Source organism: Trichechus manatus, unplaced genomic scaffold, assembly GCF_000243295.1.
Source record: "Trichechus manatus latirostris isolate Lorelei unplaced genomic scaffold, TriManLat1.0 scaffold00030, whole genome shotgun sequence".
Classification (NCBI taxonomy): domain Eukaryota; kingdom Metazoa; phylum Chordata; class Mammalia; order Sirenia; family Trichechidae; genus Trichechus; species Trichechus manatus.
The window spans coordinates 13,083,861-13,103,320 of NW_004443966.1; the positions used below are offsets into that span (position 1 = coordinate 13,083,861).

Here is a 19,460-nt window from a genome sequence, read left to right on the forward strand (position 1 = left end):
GTCAATTTCCCATTGACTTCCCATTAACGTATGTGGGAGTCTTTGTGTACTGAGAATTTAGAGCTGGGCTCATCAGTACCTTGAAAGGCAGAGTAGGATTGTCAGCTGAAAGGTCTAGCACTGGTATTGATAGATTGGCTAACTCTTCTGAGAACGTGACATGCCTATTGTTTGAAAACACACACAAAGATGGGTTCCAGTTTTCTCAGCTACGTCCATTGCAAGAACTGATGTGTGTACTTTCATTATGTACCTGACATAACCATACACAAGGGTGTGTTTTCAGTAATGTGCTTCGGGAAAGATTTGACAAATTGTGCTTTTTGAGAAATAGTACTGTGGGTAATCAGAGTGATAATAGTAGTAATTTCCATTTCTAAGTGCTTGCTATATACTAGATGCTTGAGATATTTTATTTTCTTTACTTTTAATAATTGCTCTGTGAGGTATGTATTACCATCTCTTTTTTAGATGAGGGCTTTATGGTTAAGAGACTTGCCCAAGGTCTTAGAGCTAGTATAAATGTGAATATGGCATTTAAGTTTAGCTCCTCCTTATACCATGCTTATTCACTCTTTTACAATGTTTCTCCCCGATCTGCTTCTGGCAAATTATCGTTAAGTTCTGAGTGATTTGTGTTTATATGGTACCATAGCTGACATACCTGTAACGTCTCTTCCTTAGAACTTAAGCTTATTTTCTAAAATTCAGTGTTTAATTTTTTTCGTTGTAGGAAAATATTAGAGTTCTGTAATTGTCTTTACAATTAATAGTTCCTAAGGCTTCTTGGTAGCTACTTTTAGTCTAGAAAGAGATCATTTAGCTTATTGATTCTTAGATATTGGGATTTTGTGAACTCATCAATTTTTTGTTTTTATATTGGGGGACAGACATAGGCATGGTAACTTTTAATTTTGCCAAATAAACACAGTAATAAAATTAATGAACTAATAAAAATTACTAGTACCATCATTTTATTTAAAAAGAAAATAGTGGGAGTTATTTAAAGATTCAAACAATGGGCAGGATGTAATGTCAGAAGTGAAGACAGTCATTTTTTTTTTTTAAATGAGTAAATTAGCTTTATGTAAATCTCACTACATTATTATTTTTTCCTAATTTACTGTGAATGGTGAAAACTTTTTTATGAAATTGTACTGGTCCGTGGATTATGGTTTGGCTACTGCAGACCCAAGTCCAGGTCTTCTCATTAATTCACTCAATGAATATTTATAGATGGGAAACTGAGGCCCCCAAAGAATTTTAACTCACTTAAGGTGGAGTTCCACTCTTCTGATTGAGTGTTTGAGCTAAATATTTCAAGATGAACATGAAAATATCCCTGAGAGAGATAATGTGTTAGATCCCTTAAGGCTTAAATGGGATTTTCTTTTTCTCCTGTCTGTTGCAGTATCCCTACTATCGCATACCTTTTGTTGATGTAGAGTCAGGTTCTGAACAAACATTTAAAAAGTAAAGAGTAGGGGAATCTCTTTTTCAAAAGCACAACAAGATTGGTTGGTTGTCATTTGATATGTCTCTTGCTTCTTATTGTTGAAATTCCGTTGAGTTCCAGTTTTGCCATGAAGAGAAATCATTTGGACCTAATTTCACAGCAGATTTAGGTTGATAATCCTCATGATTACCAGTCTATTATTAAAACTTGCATTGATCTTTATTTTTTAGGTTCAGTTTGGCTCTAGAAAACTTTGTTTCAGGATTTGGTATGGTGGCATAGGATACTGACAGATGACCATATATTTGAAAAAAAAAAAAAATCAGCTTAGTTTTTCGTGTGGAATTCAATAAATTTTTGGTCACCTTAGTATTTGTTTAAAAGCAAAACTGAAGACACTCTTACTATCATTGATTACAAATGTTAAGTGAACAAACAGCCTAAATCTCTGCTTGAGAATAAAAAAAAAATTGCAACATTTGAATTGAAACTTGCAGAATTACCTTTTTTTTTTTCTTGGATACAAACATTTTCTGGCTTTGAGCCAACACAAGCCTAAGTTTTATCAGTAATTTAAATAGATTTTTGTATTAGACCTGAAAATGTTGCCTTTTTAATTGAAAACTTATCAATTATTTAAATCACTAGCAGCCTTAGGCTGTTAATTTTATGTGTGCCATAATAATGGCATACAGTGGTTTTTGATACATGCGACACAGGAATATTGTATTGTGGTAAGGATTTGTCATGGTAATAGGTTGTTGTGTGCTGTTAAATAATACCAACATATTAAACCAAAGTCTGTTCTCACACATTAGTAGTGTTTTATGTAAGTTATTTAGAAGTTGTGTTCTTTTCTTCATTAGATATATTTTTAAGAGATAATGAGAAGAAAACAAAGCTATAATAAATTGTCTTTTAAGAAAATGTAAAGTAATCTGGTCTCCAAGGAGATACTTAATGTATTGAAAGAATTTAGCAGCCAAGTGTTATTACAGCACCATTGTGATACTTCTCCGCGTTTTGTTATGAGTTTGTGTTAATCAACAATCTGTTTTTATTGCATAGTTTCTTGTAAGTTATGTTGTTAGAATATTCCACTTCTGGGATCATGGCTTTTCCTCTGACACTATTGTATCTTTTTAATTTTTCCATAAAGTATTTTTTTAATTAGAATGTGAAATGCTTTATTAGGAAAAAATATATACACAACCTACATATTCTGAAAACCAAATACTTGATTATTGCTAATTACTTAAAGGACCCTGTTAAATATTCCCTTAATGTAGTTTAAAATTTTGAGGGGAGGGGTTCATTTTTTTTTCCTCTCTCATTTTCTAGAAAGCTTGAAAATAGTATGCTTTGCTGTTTTTTTTCTTACATCTTTATGTATTTCTTGCCTGGTAGCTCCGGCTTCATTTCCTTACAGCATCAACCGACAAGGCTGGGCCTTGTTTATTGGTTCACCAGAAGCTTTATCTATCATTGAGGCCCCGTTCTAGGAAGGTGCTATTTTAATGTCAACCTCCGATTTCGGATGACCTTTCATTAAAAAACTCAGCAGTACATCTTGCTTTCGTAAATGGATTAGTATTTGTTTCTGCTAAATCCTTATGTCTACTAAAGGATTTATTACACCTAGTTCTCTCAAAACTGAGAGGCTTGTGTGAGTGGAGTGCAGTATTAAAAAGAATAATTTTCTTCATTTTGCTCCATTCTCTTTCTTCATACTATTTCCCACATTGCCAGAAGAATATGGGATGAGTTTTACTGTAATGTCTCCCATTATGCCAGAGACCTTGTGTTTTAGAGGCATGTAAGTATTCCTTTTGGTATACTTGACCATAGTATACCTTGTTAGATGTTGGTTACCATGAGCGAAAATACTTTTTGACCTCTGGAGCACCTTGTAAATTGGCATATGATTAGCTTCATCCAGTATGCATAACTTGGAGGTTACCTCTCAAATCATGCAATTACTCAAGTAGAGTTGGAGAGGACCCTTAGAGGTCCTCTTGTCCAGCTCTTTCATTTTACAGACAGGGAAATTGTGGCCCAGTGACATCAGATTCAGTCAGAGATCACATGACTAATTAATGGGAAGGCTTGGATACAGACCCAGGTGTCCTGACTCCAAGTCGCTTCCCTCTTCGTGGTTTTAAGTGATGTTATTTATTTATTTTTTGTTATTGTTTTATTGCTATTTAAGTGATGCTGTTGAAGTTCTGCTGAGGAAGCTTTGCAAATGCATACTTTTTTCCTGATAGTAAAAAACAATCCTACTTACTAGAATGTCAGTCTCCCAGAGTTTGAACCAACCCCCAAAACCCATTGCTGTTGGGTTGATTCCAACTCACAGTGACCCTATAGGACAGAGTAGAACTACCCTATAGGATTTCCAAGACTGTGGTCTTTACAGAAACAGACTGCCACATCTTCTTCCCACAGAGTGGCTGGTGAGTTCAGACCGCTCACCTTTCAGTTAGCAGTCGAGCGCTTAACCACTGCACCACCAGGGCTCCTCTGAGTTTGAACAAGAATATAAAAAATACTCTGTGGACTTTTGAAGTTTTAAAGTTTTTGTCCTTACCTTTAAGGCTTCTGTTGCCTATTTAGGAGTTGAACATTTAACAGTCTTGCGGCCTTTGCTATTAGAAAATTGTCTTCAAGAAACAAAGAAGTTGGAAGGTCATTTTCTCCTGGGTGCTTTTAAATATGCTTCATATTAAGTAGGTCCTACTTTGTTTTACTCTGCAAGTGGGAAAATTGCTGAGCCTTCAATGAATGGTTAGTTCCCTAATTGAATGCAATTCATATGAACAGCTGATAATATAAATAATGTATTCTTTTGGCAAGGTGGGAAACAATGAAAAGAGAGAGAATGGGAAACTAAAGGAAATTAATAAATTGTTTAGGAAATTACTCAGTTTATTTACTCAAATAATGACATGCTCCAAGTTGTAAGTAAAATTATTTTGTTTTCTCATCTTAGTCAAAGAATAAAACTTTCTTTCACAGGCTGATTACCTTAACTCCTTTCTCTATGTTGTCTGGGACATTTGGATAATCTTAAAATGGTGATAAAAATGAAATAGCCCCTTATTATTATTATTAAATACTTTATTGTGTTTTCAGTGAAAGTTAACACAGCAAGTTAGATTCCCATTTAATAATTTCTATACAAATTGTTCAGTGACATTGATTACATTTTTCACAATGTGTCAGCATTCTCATTATTTCCATTCTAATTGTTCCATTTCCAGTAATCTAGTTTTCCAGCCCTCTTACCTTCTCATCTTTGCTTTAGAGTAAATGTTGACTGTTCTCATATAGATGATTTTTTTAAAGGAACACAGTATTTATAGGTGATATTATTTTTTGAGCCTATCTGTTATTTAGCTGAAAGGTGACTTCTGGGAGTAGTTTCAGTTCGAAGTTTAAAGGATATCTCAGGGTGATAGTCTTGGGAGTCCTCTAGTCTCAGTCCAGTAAGTCTGGAGTTGTCAAGAATTTGAGTTCTGTTCTACATTTTTCTCCCATTCTATCAGGATCCATCTATTGTGGCCCTGATCAGAATGGTCAGTAGTGGTACCTGGGTACCATCTAGTTCTTCTTGTCTCAGGGTATATGAGGCCATGGTTCGTGTAGGCTATTAGTCTTTAAATGAGTAATTTCTTTTATAAGAATCAGCACAAAGCTGGTTCCTGTGAGGTGGAGGTTACAGATGTCCCAAATGTCTAACTTTTCCAAGTGGCTGTACCACTCCATCATCTCCAACATCAACTACTCCCTCTCGCCTCAGCACTCTCCTTCCTGTCTTCGGGTTCCCTAATTCGCTGCAGCATCTCACAGAACTCACGAACCATCATATAAAGGAAATGGCTCACGTGGTTGTGGAGGCTAGCAAGTCTCAAATTCGTGGGTCAGGCATAGGCTTCTCCCTGGCCCTCAGTCTCTGTCCAGAGGCACTCAGCTTTCTCGCTCCATGGGCTGGGAAGCCCACTGTGCCGTCTCCTGCGGGCCTCTGCTGCCTGTCTCTTCTTCTTTGGTGGTGGTGGTGTTGGGCTCTCCCTCTCTGCTCTGGAATTGGCTTTCTTTTAAGGCAAAACTGACCAATCCTCTTGGTAGGCCATAGTTACCCTATCATACAGTCACCTGGCTGGGAGTTACAAGACCATGGCTAGAAAGGCCACCCAAAAAAGTAATTAATCCACTGCAGTCCTGTAGACTAGTTTCTTCTCTGAGTCTTTGGTTTCCTTCTTTCTCTTTTGCTCCGGACAAGCAGAGACCAATAGTTATATCTTAGATGACCACTTGCAAGCTTTTAAGATCCCAGACAGTACTCACCAAATTAGGATGTAGAACATAGACTTTATAAACTGTATTATGCCAATTGACCGAGTTGTCCCACGAGACTGTAGTCCAGTAGCCGCTGATTTAGCCTCTGTTGTGAAATACTTGGGGCGTGTTTGGTAGCAAGGAGCAGACGCATGTTCAAAATAGTGTCAGAACAAGGATTTTATTATATGGCTCATGGAAGCAAAGGAAAAGATGAACACAAGCAGGCCTCGGCCAGGTTGGCACCAGGGCACTCTGGGGGCCTCCAGAACAGGAGCCTTGGTCCATGAATATTTCGTCATTAATGTGGCTCTGTTCCCAGTTCAGCTCCATCCCGGAGGAGGGCTCAGTAGAGCCTGTGGGTTGGCTCCTCTGGGGTCCTGTGTCACGTAGCTGGTATGAACGTGCAGAACCTTGTGGTACATTGGTCAGCACCTTTGGGGCTGTGGCTAGGCACTTACCTTCAAAGGGGACATGAGCTGAGAAGAAATGATTGGCATCTAGCAGTAGGATTGCTGTGGGATATAACCAAGGTGTTAGGCCTTTGTTGACCTTTGTGGTTTTATGGGCCAGTTTTACTGGAAACAAGAGGGGTGTTTTCCGCATATTTCTGAAAGGTGATAGTAAATTTACTACAATGCACTAATTATTCAGTGAATTATCAACATAGGAAATATAATGTTTCCAGAAAGGTATAAATTGAGGTAATTGCAAAATTTGAAACAAGTTGTTTCTGTGTTACATCCTTAACTCATTTCCCACTGCCTTTTATTTATTTATTAATAGCGGTTGAACAGTAGGCCAAATCTTTATCAAAGCACTATTTGAAATGGCTAACTAAAGCAGTCTATTTATAATGGAATGCCGCATTTGGCCTGCTGTCTCTGTGGCCTGATGGTCCTGTTTTATTTAAGTGGCAGGTCCGCTGAAGCTACTGTTTAAAATTCTCCTACTTGAGAAGTATAACAGAATTGCTGCAGCCTAGAAATCAGGTGAAAGGTCAGTGTAGACATTGTCCAAGCTAACCATGGTGATGACTCTGAAAGCTTCAGCTGGGAGGGTCCTACAAGTTTTGAACCCATTGCTGAATACAAGTTTAAACTCTTCTACCAATGCACATTATCTTAAAGTTAGCCAAGTTGAATTTTATCCGCTATTGGCTGCCCAAGCCTCTATGCAGATCATCTGGAGTTTCATACAGTCCTTTATGGTTTTGCTATCAAAAACGAATAGTGCTATCATTAAACTTGGCCAACTTGCTGTCTTTTCCACTTCCAAATCATTAATAAAACACATCTACCCAATAACATTAACCTATAAACAGGCTCAAGAGTTGTTCCCTGTTGACCTTTTCGCTGGAAGACTTTTCATTGTGATTTCTTTGCCATCATCCAGTTAATCCATGACCATATGTGGACCATTGGTCTAGCATCATTTAAGGAAGAACATGTGCACATTGTAGGTACCTCATGACATGGGCAGTGAGTTATCCGGGAGTGAGGGCACCTGAAGCCAGATAAGTAAATGTAGCTATTAATTTGGCATTGAAAATAGATTGGTGTCATGTTATTTTTGACTACTGGGGCAGTTGTGTTCTTTGTGAGAGGTCAGCATCACAGAGCACAAGCCTCTCAATGCAAAGTAGAAGAAATAATTGAAAGAAGCTGTAACTGATGACACGTCTGAGCAGTGTTGTAATTGAATTTGTAGCCGTTTGACAAAGTTAAGATCGTTGGGTTCTTCACTGGGAAAACTAATAAATTAACTATGGACTGCAAATAGTTGGTTAGTTTATTGATTATTGCTGTGATTACTGACAAGCTACATATAATGGGGTATGCTTGCCGTATTGACAAAACAGGAATTTGAAAATTTTATCATTAGTAGAAAAAAAAAAACAGCTTGTATATTCCTTGTAAGTTGAAATACTGTGCCAATTATGTTGTCTGTTAGAAGCTATGCTAAGGAGAGATTTAGGAAACCGTCCTGTTATAAATGTAAGGACGAACAATAAATAAACCTGCTCTGTCCTTTGTATATAACACCTGCCGCTCAGTAAGGTGGAAGGTATGACCAATGAGAGGAGTTACCATCTCCGATTAGTTCCTACCTACCTCCTTTCCTTAAATATTTGTGGAGCACCTATTATGTGTAAGACACAGTGCTACTAGGCATTATAAGGCGGTGCTTTCTTATGTTTTTGGGGACACAGGCCTTTTGAAAATCTGAGGAAAACTGTCCTTTTCTTAGAAAATTCACATACATGCAACATTTCACGTGTAATTTCGGGGGCTTCAAAGGATATCAACTTTCCATATAGACTCCAGGTTAATACCTCCACTATAGGAGATAATAACATGCACAAAACATGGCTCCTGCCTTTGAAAAGCTTCCAGAAGAGAAACAGTGTTTGTCAGAACCCCCTTCTACTTATTTTATTATTTATAGCACTGCAGTAGTTGAGGGAAGGGGAGAGGGTACTGGCTCAGCCCCAGTAAACCAGTTAGTTAAATTCTACCTCTGTAGTTGGTCCAAAAAATCTTAGGATCTTGTTTAATAGCTTCTGTGTCATCCTATTGTTATGAACATTTGTCTTCTATTTATTGTTGCTTGGAGGTGGGAGATTCATAGCCCTGTGCCCGATTTCAAGATTTGTTCCAAGTACTTTACAAGAAGCTTTCCCATATACTGGCTCCTTTGATTTTGGTCTTCCTAACATGTTTATGGAGTCCTGGTGGCGCAGTGGTTAAGAGCTACGGCTGCTCACCAAAAAGGGCGGCAGTTTTTATCCACAAGCTCCTCCTCGGAAGCCTTACGGGGCAGTTCTGCCCTGTCCTACAGGGTCGCTATGAGTCAGAGTCGACTTGACGGCAGTGGGTGTTCTTGGTTTTAACACCTTTATAAGGTGAGCAAGGCAGATATTTTTCCCACTCTAAAAGCTGAGGGTACCGAGGCATGAACAAATTGCACGCCTTTCTCAAGGTCACACAGCTAGTGAATATAGAGCTGGGCCTGAGGTCATTCACTCACTGATTTCTCACTCCTTCACACGGGCAGTCTTTCATACAGCAAATCTTTATTGGGTAGCAACTATTTGGCCAACTACTGTGCTAAGTGTTGAGGGTGCAGCGAATATACAGTTCATGCCCTCATGGCGCACATGGTCCAATCAAGGAGACTGACAGAAAAGGAATCAGTTCAGTATGAAAGGACAGGAAAAACTCATAATTACTAGGCAGAGTGATAAGTGCTGTAGTATGCATGAGCATCACATGGTGTTTGAGCGCCAAGCAGGAACACCTGATCTAGCTTTCTGGGGACTGAGAAGGCTTCCTAAAGCGAGTGGTGTCTAGGTGGAGTTAGCTAGGACAACGGGACTGGAAAGGGTGTTTTGGGCAAAGGGAAAGGTGTGTTTAAAGGCTCGGAGGTGAAAGGAGGTCTGGTGCAATTGGGAGGAGCTTCTGGTGGTTCAGTCCGGTGTAAACAGTGAGTGGGAGGGGGTGAGACGAGGCTGGGAAGGAAGGTGGGCTAAATCATGGAGGGCCTTAGCTTGAGGGAGCAGGGAAATGACATGGTCACATTTCATATCTCTGGCTGCAATCTGGAGGGTGACTTAGGGGAAAAAGACCTGAAGCTGTCCAGGTAAAAGATGATGGTGGCCTGAACCAAGGTGGTGGCCAACACAGACTTGAGAAGTGGAGAGGATGTAGAGTTAATAAGACCTGGTGATTGACTGATTGTGGGGAAAGAGGGAAAGAGATGGTTGGAATTAGTTCCAGATACCTGGTTTGGGAACCTAGGTCACAATGATGTTATTCACTGAGATAGTGAACCCAGATGGCAGAAGACAGATTTAGGGCATGAGGGAGGTGTGGGAGAAGTAGGGAATGTAGTTTTATTGGACCTGTTGAATTTAAGGAGACTGCCGACAGTCAACTGGATATGTTCTGAATCTTAGGAGAGAAATCTGGGCTGGAAGTAAAGATTTGTGATTCATCAGCTCCTAATTAGTCTTAATGGTTCCTCTGGTAATTGAAACCTTTCAAGTGGCTGAAGTAACTCAAGGAGAGGATAAAACGAGAAGAGAAGGTTGATGAAAAACCATGGGGAACTCCAGCATTTAAAAGAGGGATGGGGAAAGAGTCACTTACTGGACACTGAGTAACGTGGTTAGAGAGGTAGGATGAAAACAAGAGGGTCACTGAAGGAGGAAGGACAGGGCACCAGCCAGCTCAGGTCTCTTTGCACTGTCCCGTGCTGCATCATGCTCCCCCAAGCTCTTGACAGGTTAGGTATCTTGGCCCAAACCACACAGGGTACGGTGAAGAAGCCAGAACTCTCTACCAGCCCTGTAGCCCAGTTTGCTCAGTTGAATGTTTTGAGGTGTGAAAGATTAGAGAACCTACCTTTTAATTCAAATAGTAAACATATTTAATGTTCTGAGTGTGTGGGCTAGAATGAAAGGACTATTTTTCTTTGTTCACTGATAAGCCATTTGCCTCATCTGTGAAGTAGTGGTGATGATACTCCCAAAATAGGGTTGTCAGAAATTAAATGAAGAAATGTAAATACATAAGACTGAGACTAGCACATAGTAGGTATTCAGTAAGTGTTGACTGTTTTTGTTTTTTTTTTCCTCTCTGTCTCTGTATTGTCTCTCTCTCTCTTTTTTAAAGAGAGCTGGTGCCTTATAAAATTAAACTGTTCTGATTTGGAACTCAAGTTCTTTTATATGGCGGATTTCCATGAAGAAAAAAATGTAATTATTGATCGAATTGTGCTGTTAGAATTAGAATTAGGATCATAACAAATATGAAGGTTGTTTGATAAACTTGCGAACAAAACAAAGCCAAAAATTGTACTTGCTATCCCCTTGTTGAATCTGGCCCTCTGTTTCAAATTAATTAGATTTTTGGATAACTATGCTAAATTTTGTCACATCCTTATTAAAATTGTTTAAGGATTTTGAAGAACATCTCAGAGGGACTCAAACTAATCTGAGACTGGTGCTGGAGATTCCATTAGCAATCGCAAAACTGATTAATCTTTTACTCAGTTAGCTTATTGATTATTGCTGCAATTACTGCCTGTAACGGATGATGCACGGGATACCAGCAGAAAACACATTTTATAACTACTGCTGATGCATTCAGTTTGAGTGCAATATTTTGTACTTTTTTATACATAATTATTTTTGTATTTGTAAATGTTGGAACACTTCTACAAACAAGAAAGTGCTGTGATTAACATTGTTTCAGTATTAGGAGGTTTTAAAAAAATCTTTACTAATGATTGGTTGCAATTTGTGAAGTGTTTTTACTACTTCTGTTGCTACAGTTTGATTTTGAGCCTCACAGATTTCTCATACTTGAGCTTATATAATTGTCAGGGCAGATATTTTTACTCTCATTCAGAGGAAACTGAGATTTAATAAGGTTAAGTGACTTCCTAAAGATTACACAAGTTAATAAGTGACAGAATCAGGATTTAACCTTATTTCAATCAGTATATATCTATGGAACACCTACTATGTGCTGGGCTTTACTAGGGGTAATAGAAGCCAGGACAGGATTATAGAGATTAGGATAAGGAAGTTTTTAGGACAACTGTAAATTCTGATCTCATTAATACTTTAATGATCACTTTCTTTTCTTTCTAAGCAATGTTAAGTATCTTGGTGTACAGGGTTTAAGTTGTTTTTTTTTTTTTTTTTAAATTTCTTTGTTTTTTCCTTTTGTTTTTGTCCAGTAGAAGTCTTTGTCATAACTGTTTATTTTATCACTATTTAGAACAAAATTGGAGACATCCCTTCAATAGAAGAATATTAAAAATACACTAAGAGACAATTCAAGGTACAACAATTGATTTCTATTTGCCTGGAGCAACAGAGGGAGAAGGAGAGTCAGGAATAGAAGGAGGAAATGGGATGTGTGGCTAATTGCTTTCATGAACAACTGCCTCCTTTTTCATGAGACCAGAAGAACTAGATGGTACCTAGCTACCATTACTGAACGTTTTGATCAAAGATTCTATAGAAGAATCCTGATCAAAACGGGAGAAATTTGGAATTAAATTTCAAATTCTCTTGGAACCCAGTCTTGCCTGTGGAGGCCAGATAAGCTCCTGAAACTATTACCCTGAGATAATCTTTAAACCTTAAACCAAAAATATCCCCTGAAGTCTTCATACAACCAAACAATAGTTTAGCTTAACTAGTAAAGAATGTCTGCTTTGAACATTCCTTGTGCTCTTTTAAGAGATAGCTAGATGGGATCAAATTGACAACAGCAGTTTGAAAGATTAGATGGGAACCTTAGGGAACAGTCAGTTTATGTTAATAGGGGAGGAACAATTCAGAAAAGAGGGTGAGAATGGGTGCACAACCTGAAGAATATAATCAGTGTCACTGAATTGTACATGTAGAAATTGTTGAATTGGTGTGTTCTGTTATGTGTATTTTCAGCAACAACAACAAAAAATAAAACAAATTATATATATGTTTACATATATATTTAAAGAGAGATGATCAGTCTAAAACTAACTTACTTTGCTGTTATTAAGTACTGTTTTATCTGTTTTCTCATGTGAATCACAGTAATTCTGTGAGTAGATACTGTCTTCATTTTCAGATGAGTAAACTGAGGCTCAGTGAGCATAACCTCATTGAAGTTATGTGCTAGTAAATGGCTAATAAAGGAGACTCCTCCAAATGCCTTATCTTACCGAGCAGCACGGGCTTTGTGTCCCATTAGGACTGCCCTGTGCCAGGGGATTTGACACATGGCCCCGCTGTTTATCCTTCTTCCTTACGGGAGTACTATATAAGCAGTGGCCTGAGCTCCTGTACCTGGTACCTCGTTGGAGGCCACCCGACCCTAGTCAGACTTGCTCCTCAGAGGTCAGTTCCGCAGAGTAGGCCTACACTTTGTATTTAATTGCCATCGTTTGTAGCACGTCCAGGAGCTCTGGTGGCACAGTGGTTAAAGCAAAAGGTGGGTGGTTTGAACCCACCAGTCGCTCCATGGGAGAAAGATGTGACAGTCTGCTTCTGTAAATTTACAGCCTTGGGAACCCTGTGGGGCAGTTCTAGTTTGTCCTATAGGGCACTATGAGTTGGAATCGACTCGACGGCAACAGGTTTTTGGTGTTTTTGGTGGAACACAAGATTCTCAGTTAAGACAAACCAAGTATCTCAGCAGGAGAAAACATACCTTGGATTGGGAAGAATTGTAGAAAACAAAAAAGAAAACCTAACGACTTGCTTTAAAGAAAACTGTTAAGTGGCGTATTTAATGTCATTACCGAGACTGTGTTGATCATAGTACAGAGATGTTTATAGATTTCTGAAAAATCCCTGTAATGATAACAGAACTATAGTTTGCCAGTTGATTTGGCACAGATCTGAAATGAAAAGGAAACCATTTTTATTTATTTATTTATGAGGTAAATAAATAAAGTTGGAAAACAGGTCAATTTCATGCATGCAAGGTTTTATAGTAGGAAAAAAATGCATTGCACTTGTACTGACCCTTAACATTTGAGGTTATTTGTTTTCAAACTTTACCTCAAGCACCACTTTCAGACACCTCTATAATTAATTTGTTAGATAAAGCATAAGGCTATTTTATTTGCTTTGGTCTCTAGGACAGTGGTGAAACAGTAACTGAAATTACTAACATCTGTACATAGCAGTTAATTAAAGAAAAGCGTTAACTATAGGAGAACACCACCATTGTTGTTGTCTTGTATCAGTATAAAAAGGCAGTAATTTTTTTGACATCCACTGATTGCAAAGTTGCTTGTAGCCTTCCAGAAGCAAGGGGCTACATGCTGTGGATCAATAACCGGCAAATTTCCCATTAAAAAGAATACCTGAGCAATGTTCCAAATAGCCACCGGCATCTTAATTTTCCATGGAAAGCTCAAATACTTGTGTGCTGAGGACAAGTCATTTTCGGACAATTTTTCCAGACTACTTGTTAACAGTTATTGCTGTCCCAGAAGGTTGACAGCCTACAGAATTGGTATTTCATTTACTTGTCATCACTGTTTGAGTAATGGCGAGTGCTGTATTTCTGTGGTTTTAAGGAACATAGTCTCCTGAAAGACATTTGCCTTAGTGTGTATTCCAGAAAGTATGTTGCACATGTTTATACTGTATGTAAATAAGTTTTTAGGTCCATGAAAGGAGAGGACTGGTTTCCTTTGCAGTTAGAAAGCCCTTGGAGAGCAGGACATAATTATATCATTCCATAGCTATCAAATATCCACCTCTACTTTATTTGTTATTAGAACAAAGTATCTTAAACTTGTTAACTTGTGATTCCCAAGATGATGTAAAATTTTGTAGCATGCCTTTATTTCTAAAAACAACTTGATCTTTTAATAATTTTAATGTACAGAAAAGCATTAGAGAGATACATATGTATAGATCTTCTAAAAAGAACCTTTCTTAGAATGTTAAATAATGATAATTAAGGAGGAATTTCCTGAAACTATGGTAGTTAAATAATATGTGCATATCTTTAATATGGCAACAGTAAGCATTAAAGGGGAGTTGTGCTCTGTGACAGCCCTCAAAACACACAATCAGCTATTTTCATCATCAGTATTTTCCCACCAAGAACATCACATCTTCAAGTTATTTGGACATATACTCACCAGTTAGCATGTTAAGGAATTTGGGAATCAGACTCTAATACAACCTACTGAGTGATTTGTGTTATGAAGGAGCATGAAGGCCTTTTCACTTAGACATTTATTTTGGGGGTTCAGAATTTTACAGTGAAATTTTGGTCTATACTAAAGTGTTTATAAGACTAAAACATAAAAAAGTATGTTTTATTTTGGTTTGCTGAAGCTACCTTTTTATCATATTAATCCTGTCATCTTTGGATGACTCATATCTTGTTTGCTAATTCAGCAGCCCCTCTGATTTAGATTTCCATTATCTATGTAGTTTATACAAAAATGTGAATAATATTTGATTAACTAACTGGTGTGTAGATCCAAGCCAAATGTGAAACTTCTTCACTTTGCTTTGCAAAATCCAGGAAAAAAGAACAAGAGGCAATTTGAAAAATTTCCACTAAAATATGTTTTGTGTCATTTTTGATACATATTATTTTCAAAATACTTCTAGAGATCAAATAGTAATCTAAAGTCTTAATCAACATTTGTACTATTAAAGATTAATGGCAGTCTGGGAGATTACATTTTACTGGACGTTCAATCCTGAGTATTCATGATAATCGTTTTGATGTGCAGATAGGGAAAAAGTATTCTCAAGGGTGATATGTGTATACCAGCAATTTTAAAAAGTACTGTGAATTAAACAACCCGTAAGTGTCTGTTCCAATATTCATGCATTACTGAGTAATCTCTTTCTGTAATCTCTTTGCAGTATTATTCCACAGTAATGGAACAGCAAGTAAATGGACAGTTAACAGAGCCTCTGCAGATATTTCCGAGAGGTAATGTTGAACAAATTCTAATCAACAGTGATTATTTCAGTAAACTGTTTCATCAACAGTTATGTTTTCCGAAGGTTTAAATGCACATAACATGATGTTTAGCTCTTAATTTGAAAAAAACAAAAAAAGTATTCATCATATTATAGTTATGGCAGATAAAATATCTAATTTACTAGAGTAAATTTAACTAACTAGATTGTTTTTTTGTTTTTGAAGTACATACTTACATTCGCTTAAAGAACTCTTTGGGGGGGTCCACATGGTTTCTAGACCAAGGCAAATGAATGCCTTTAATTCTGGATATTTGTAAATCGTGGCTCGTGATGGTGGCCAAAGCTGCTATTGAGGAGAAAGCTTTCAGCTAGTGAAGAAGCTAAGATTTACAGAGGAGTTTTAGGAGAGAAATTTTGGTGAAATGTTTGGTGCTTGGTATTTGCGGGTGGCATTTTCTAAATAATGGAAAATCCTTATAAATGGGAATTCGATTACTAAGTCTCCAAAAATTTGAGGAGATAGGGTGAATCATGGTGAATCACTTGGCCAAATAATTCCCTTTTAGATACTAGCCTTGTATCAGATATGATTGTTTAACTGGTATAGACATTCCCTCAAAATTTGAATAACATTGAAAAAGAACAGTTTAATTATGTAAATCCATTAAGTCTTTCACCTGTTATCCATTGACCCACTTGGAATCCATGTTTTTTAACTGATGGAACAGATAAGGAAATTCTCTAAGTAACTCTTCCTGAAATAACTTAATTGAAATAATTAAAAGTTAAACTTACCTTCCTTAACTGGTACTGTACAAATAATCATAGTATGAGTTTTCCAATTAAACATTCCAGACTTTCATTACCTGTAACTCTCTGAAGTTGAATGGCTCAATTAACCAGTAGGCTCTTATTCATAGCGATAAAGTCTCCAAAGGCCAGTTCATGAGGAGATCTGGGTTCAAGAGTAAAGCAGCTCTTCTTTACTGGCAGGATTGTGAATGTTTATTGCACTGTTAATAATAACTAATGAAGGAGCTTAGTAAATAATTAAAAAAAAAGAGCCATCCAGGGGCAAATGATAAACAGTGTATCTGAAACAAAGATTATGATTAAAGAAAAGAGAAAGAAGTATTGTCATTTCTGTGTATCAGGTCAAGATAAGGGTGCAGATTGTTTCTTAACGTTCTGCAGAATTTGGGCAGGTTTCACAATTGTTTCCCCAATAGAAATACTTTTTTTTTTACCAGCTGAAAATTTCCCTTAATTACTTCCCTACTAGCTGACATTATAGCTTTGTTGTAGCAAACTGTAGTACAGTATCCTGGGGAATTACAGTTCCAATGCTGTGGGTCTTCATTTTCATTTTCAATGTTTACTTCTCTTTATCCAAAATATTTTCAGGTTCTCTTTGTTTTCTTTCATTTTGTGAACAGCCCCTTTCATTTTCGTGTCCATGCCATTGTGCTGCCTCCCATGATAACAACCATTTTTAAACATCTGCTCTGTTCTGGCACTACTATTCCTCTATGTGGCATCATTTCTACTTCTCCCAACAGTTCTGCCTGTTAGGTATTATTACTTCCATTTCATAGATGAGAATATTGAAGTTCAGAGAGGTTAGGTAACTTCAGAGTTGCACAGCCTCTGAGTGTTTAATACACCCTTTGAGTGAGAATTTTGTTTAAATTATAATTTGCTTAAAGTGAAAGGGCATTAAGTTAAAACAGTAGTAGAGTGTGCATAGAGGTAGTTTGGAGTCCTGGTTGCATAGTGGTTAAGAGCTTGCTGCTAACCAAAAAGGACAGCAGTTCAAATCTAACAGCCACTCCTTGGAAACCCTATGGGGAAGTTCTCTGTCGTATAGGACTGCTTTATGAGTCGGAATCGACTTGAGGCAATGGGTTTTTTTTTTATTGGTTTAGGGGTAGTCTGTAGGACTTGGTAGGGATGGGAAGAAGAGTACATTGTGGGGAGAAGATAAAAGAAGAAACTATATGGGATGTGAGTGTCACCTGTAGTCCTAGCACAGAACCTACTAGGACCCGTTAAATACTTGTCTATTAAATATAGTTCTTCCAGGACAAATTTACATTTTTTAAAATATTGGAAACTCAGTCTCCCAATCTCTCTGGTTTTGTTTGCATGGTCTAATACAACTCTTCCTAGTTCTTTGTAGTTTTTTGTTTATTGCTCGTTATCTTGTATGTAGATAAGTAAGATTAGGCCAAGTTATATAATCAGGGTATACACAGTTCGGGTGTATTACCTGGGTCTGCTTAGTTGGTTAGGTCCCTGGGTGGTGCAAACGGTTTGTACTCGGCCATAATCAAAAGACTGGCGTTTGATTCTGCATCCTACTTTGGTGAGTGGCGTCTGGGGTCTTAAAAGCTAGCAAGCAGCCATCTAAGATGCATCAGTTGGTCCCAACCACCTGGAGTAAAGGAGAGTGAAGAACACCATAGACACAAGGAAAGTACTAGCCCAAGAGACAGAAAGGGCCACATAAACTAGAGACTCCATCAGCCTGAGACCAGAAGAACTAGAAGGTGCCCGGCTACCACCAATGACCACCCTGACAGGGAACCCAACAGAGTGTCCCTGATGGAGCAGGAGGAACGTGGGGTGCAGAACTCAAATTCTAGTAAAAAGACCAGACTTAATGGTCGGACTGAGACTGGAGGAACCCTGGAAAGCACGGCCCCCAGACTGTCTTTCAACCCAGAACTAAAACAATTCCCGAGGCCAACTCTTCAGAGGAAGATTGGACTGGACTGTGGGACATAAAATGATGCTCGTGAAGAGTGTGCTTCTTAGGTCAAGTAGATTCATGAGACTAAATGAGCAGCTTCTGTCCGAAGGTGAGATGAGAAGGCAGAGAGGGTTAGGATCTGGTTGAATGGACATGGGAAATCAGGGGTGGAAAGGAGGAGTGTGCTGTCACAGTATAGGGAGAGCAGTTAGGGTCACATAACAATGTATGTATACATTTTTATATGAGAAACTAACTTGAAATGTAAACTTTCACTTTAACTACAACAATAACCAAGAAAAAAATAAAAATAAAAAGATTGGCTGTTTGAACCCAGCCAGCAGCACTGTGGAAGAAAGGCCTGGAGATGTGCTTCTGTAAAGATTACAGCCAAGAAAACTCTATGCAGCGCAGTTCTACACTGTAACACATCAGGTCATCGTGAGTCAGAATCAGCTCAATGGTAACAGTTTGGGTTTTGGTTTACCTAGTTGGTTAGAGGCCTCAGAACTTCGATTCCATTGTCAGACCCCATGTTAAATCTTTAGATTGAACAAGTAGCAAGAGCAGGAGAAAACAATTCTATTCTAACATCAGATGTTCTCGTTCCAAGTGGCACAATTGCCTTGGTCCTCTCTGTAATTAAAAAGATAAGTTGAATATTAATAAGTATGAAAATTTGCTAACTTTATAGTAATTTTTGACTCTGTAGGAAGTATGAATACTGTTTGTCCGGGTTTTTTGAATACTGTTTAGATTTCTAGTCCTAAAGATATGAGAAGCCAGTTGAGGAGCAAGGCAGATAAAAGGTTGGAGATAACAGTTAATGCCTGTCTCTAATCCCTTGGTTAGCCACTCTCTTATTAAATGAAGTTTGTGAATGCACTGGTTAGTTCAGTGGAAATACTCGGAAGTATTGTCTTAGGAAATACTCTGAAGTATTGATGGTCCCTCAAGGACGAGGCATCAAGTGTATGTGACTGTTATTTTGTTCAAAAGGTTAGTTTCCATTTTAAGGAGAGAAGATTCAGAGTCTTAATTATAGTTTATTTAAGAAAAGATAAATAAAGACTCTTTATTAAGGTTTAGACATGTTTTCTAGGAGAACAGCATGATAAATTTAAATATACTTGAAATATTTAAAATTAAAGCAACTGATGTACTTTGTATTTATGAACCACGTTGTCTTATTAATAAACTACTCTATTTCTTGTTGTCAGAAAGAGAGGAAAAATACATGTACTTCTTGAGAAAGGAGGAAAAAAAAACAAGAAAATCAAATTCATCTTTCTCCAATCAATCAAAATGGATGGCCCTTTAACATACAATTTGTAGGGCACTGTAGTTTTCAAATGGAAGCAGTCTATAACATAGGCCTGAAGCTTTTGTATTTTTAACATTTGATGAAGCATTTGCTGAACTGGAAAAGTACTAACCTATAATTCAAG

General features: G+C 37.7%; 1 protein-coding gene across 3 annotated transcripts in view; it reads left to right on the forward strand.

Moving 5' to 3' along the window:
• Positions 1-19,460, forward strand: part of MAP2K5 (mitogen-activated protein kinase kinase 5) — a 277,318-nt gene that overhangs the window by 25,017 nt on the left and 232,841 nt on the right. For all 3 annotated transcript variants that reach the window (XM_004374690.3, XM_023729752.1, XM_023729753.1), the window contains exon 4: positions 15,198-15,267. In XM_004374690.3, coding sequence (XP_004374747.1) covers positions 15,198-15,267 — 70 coding nt within the window. The remainder of the gene's footprint in view (positions 1-15,197; positions 15,268-19,460) is intronic.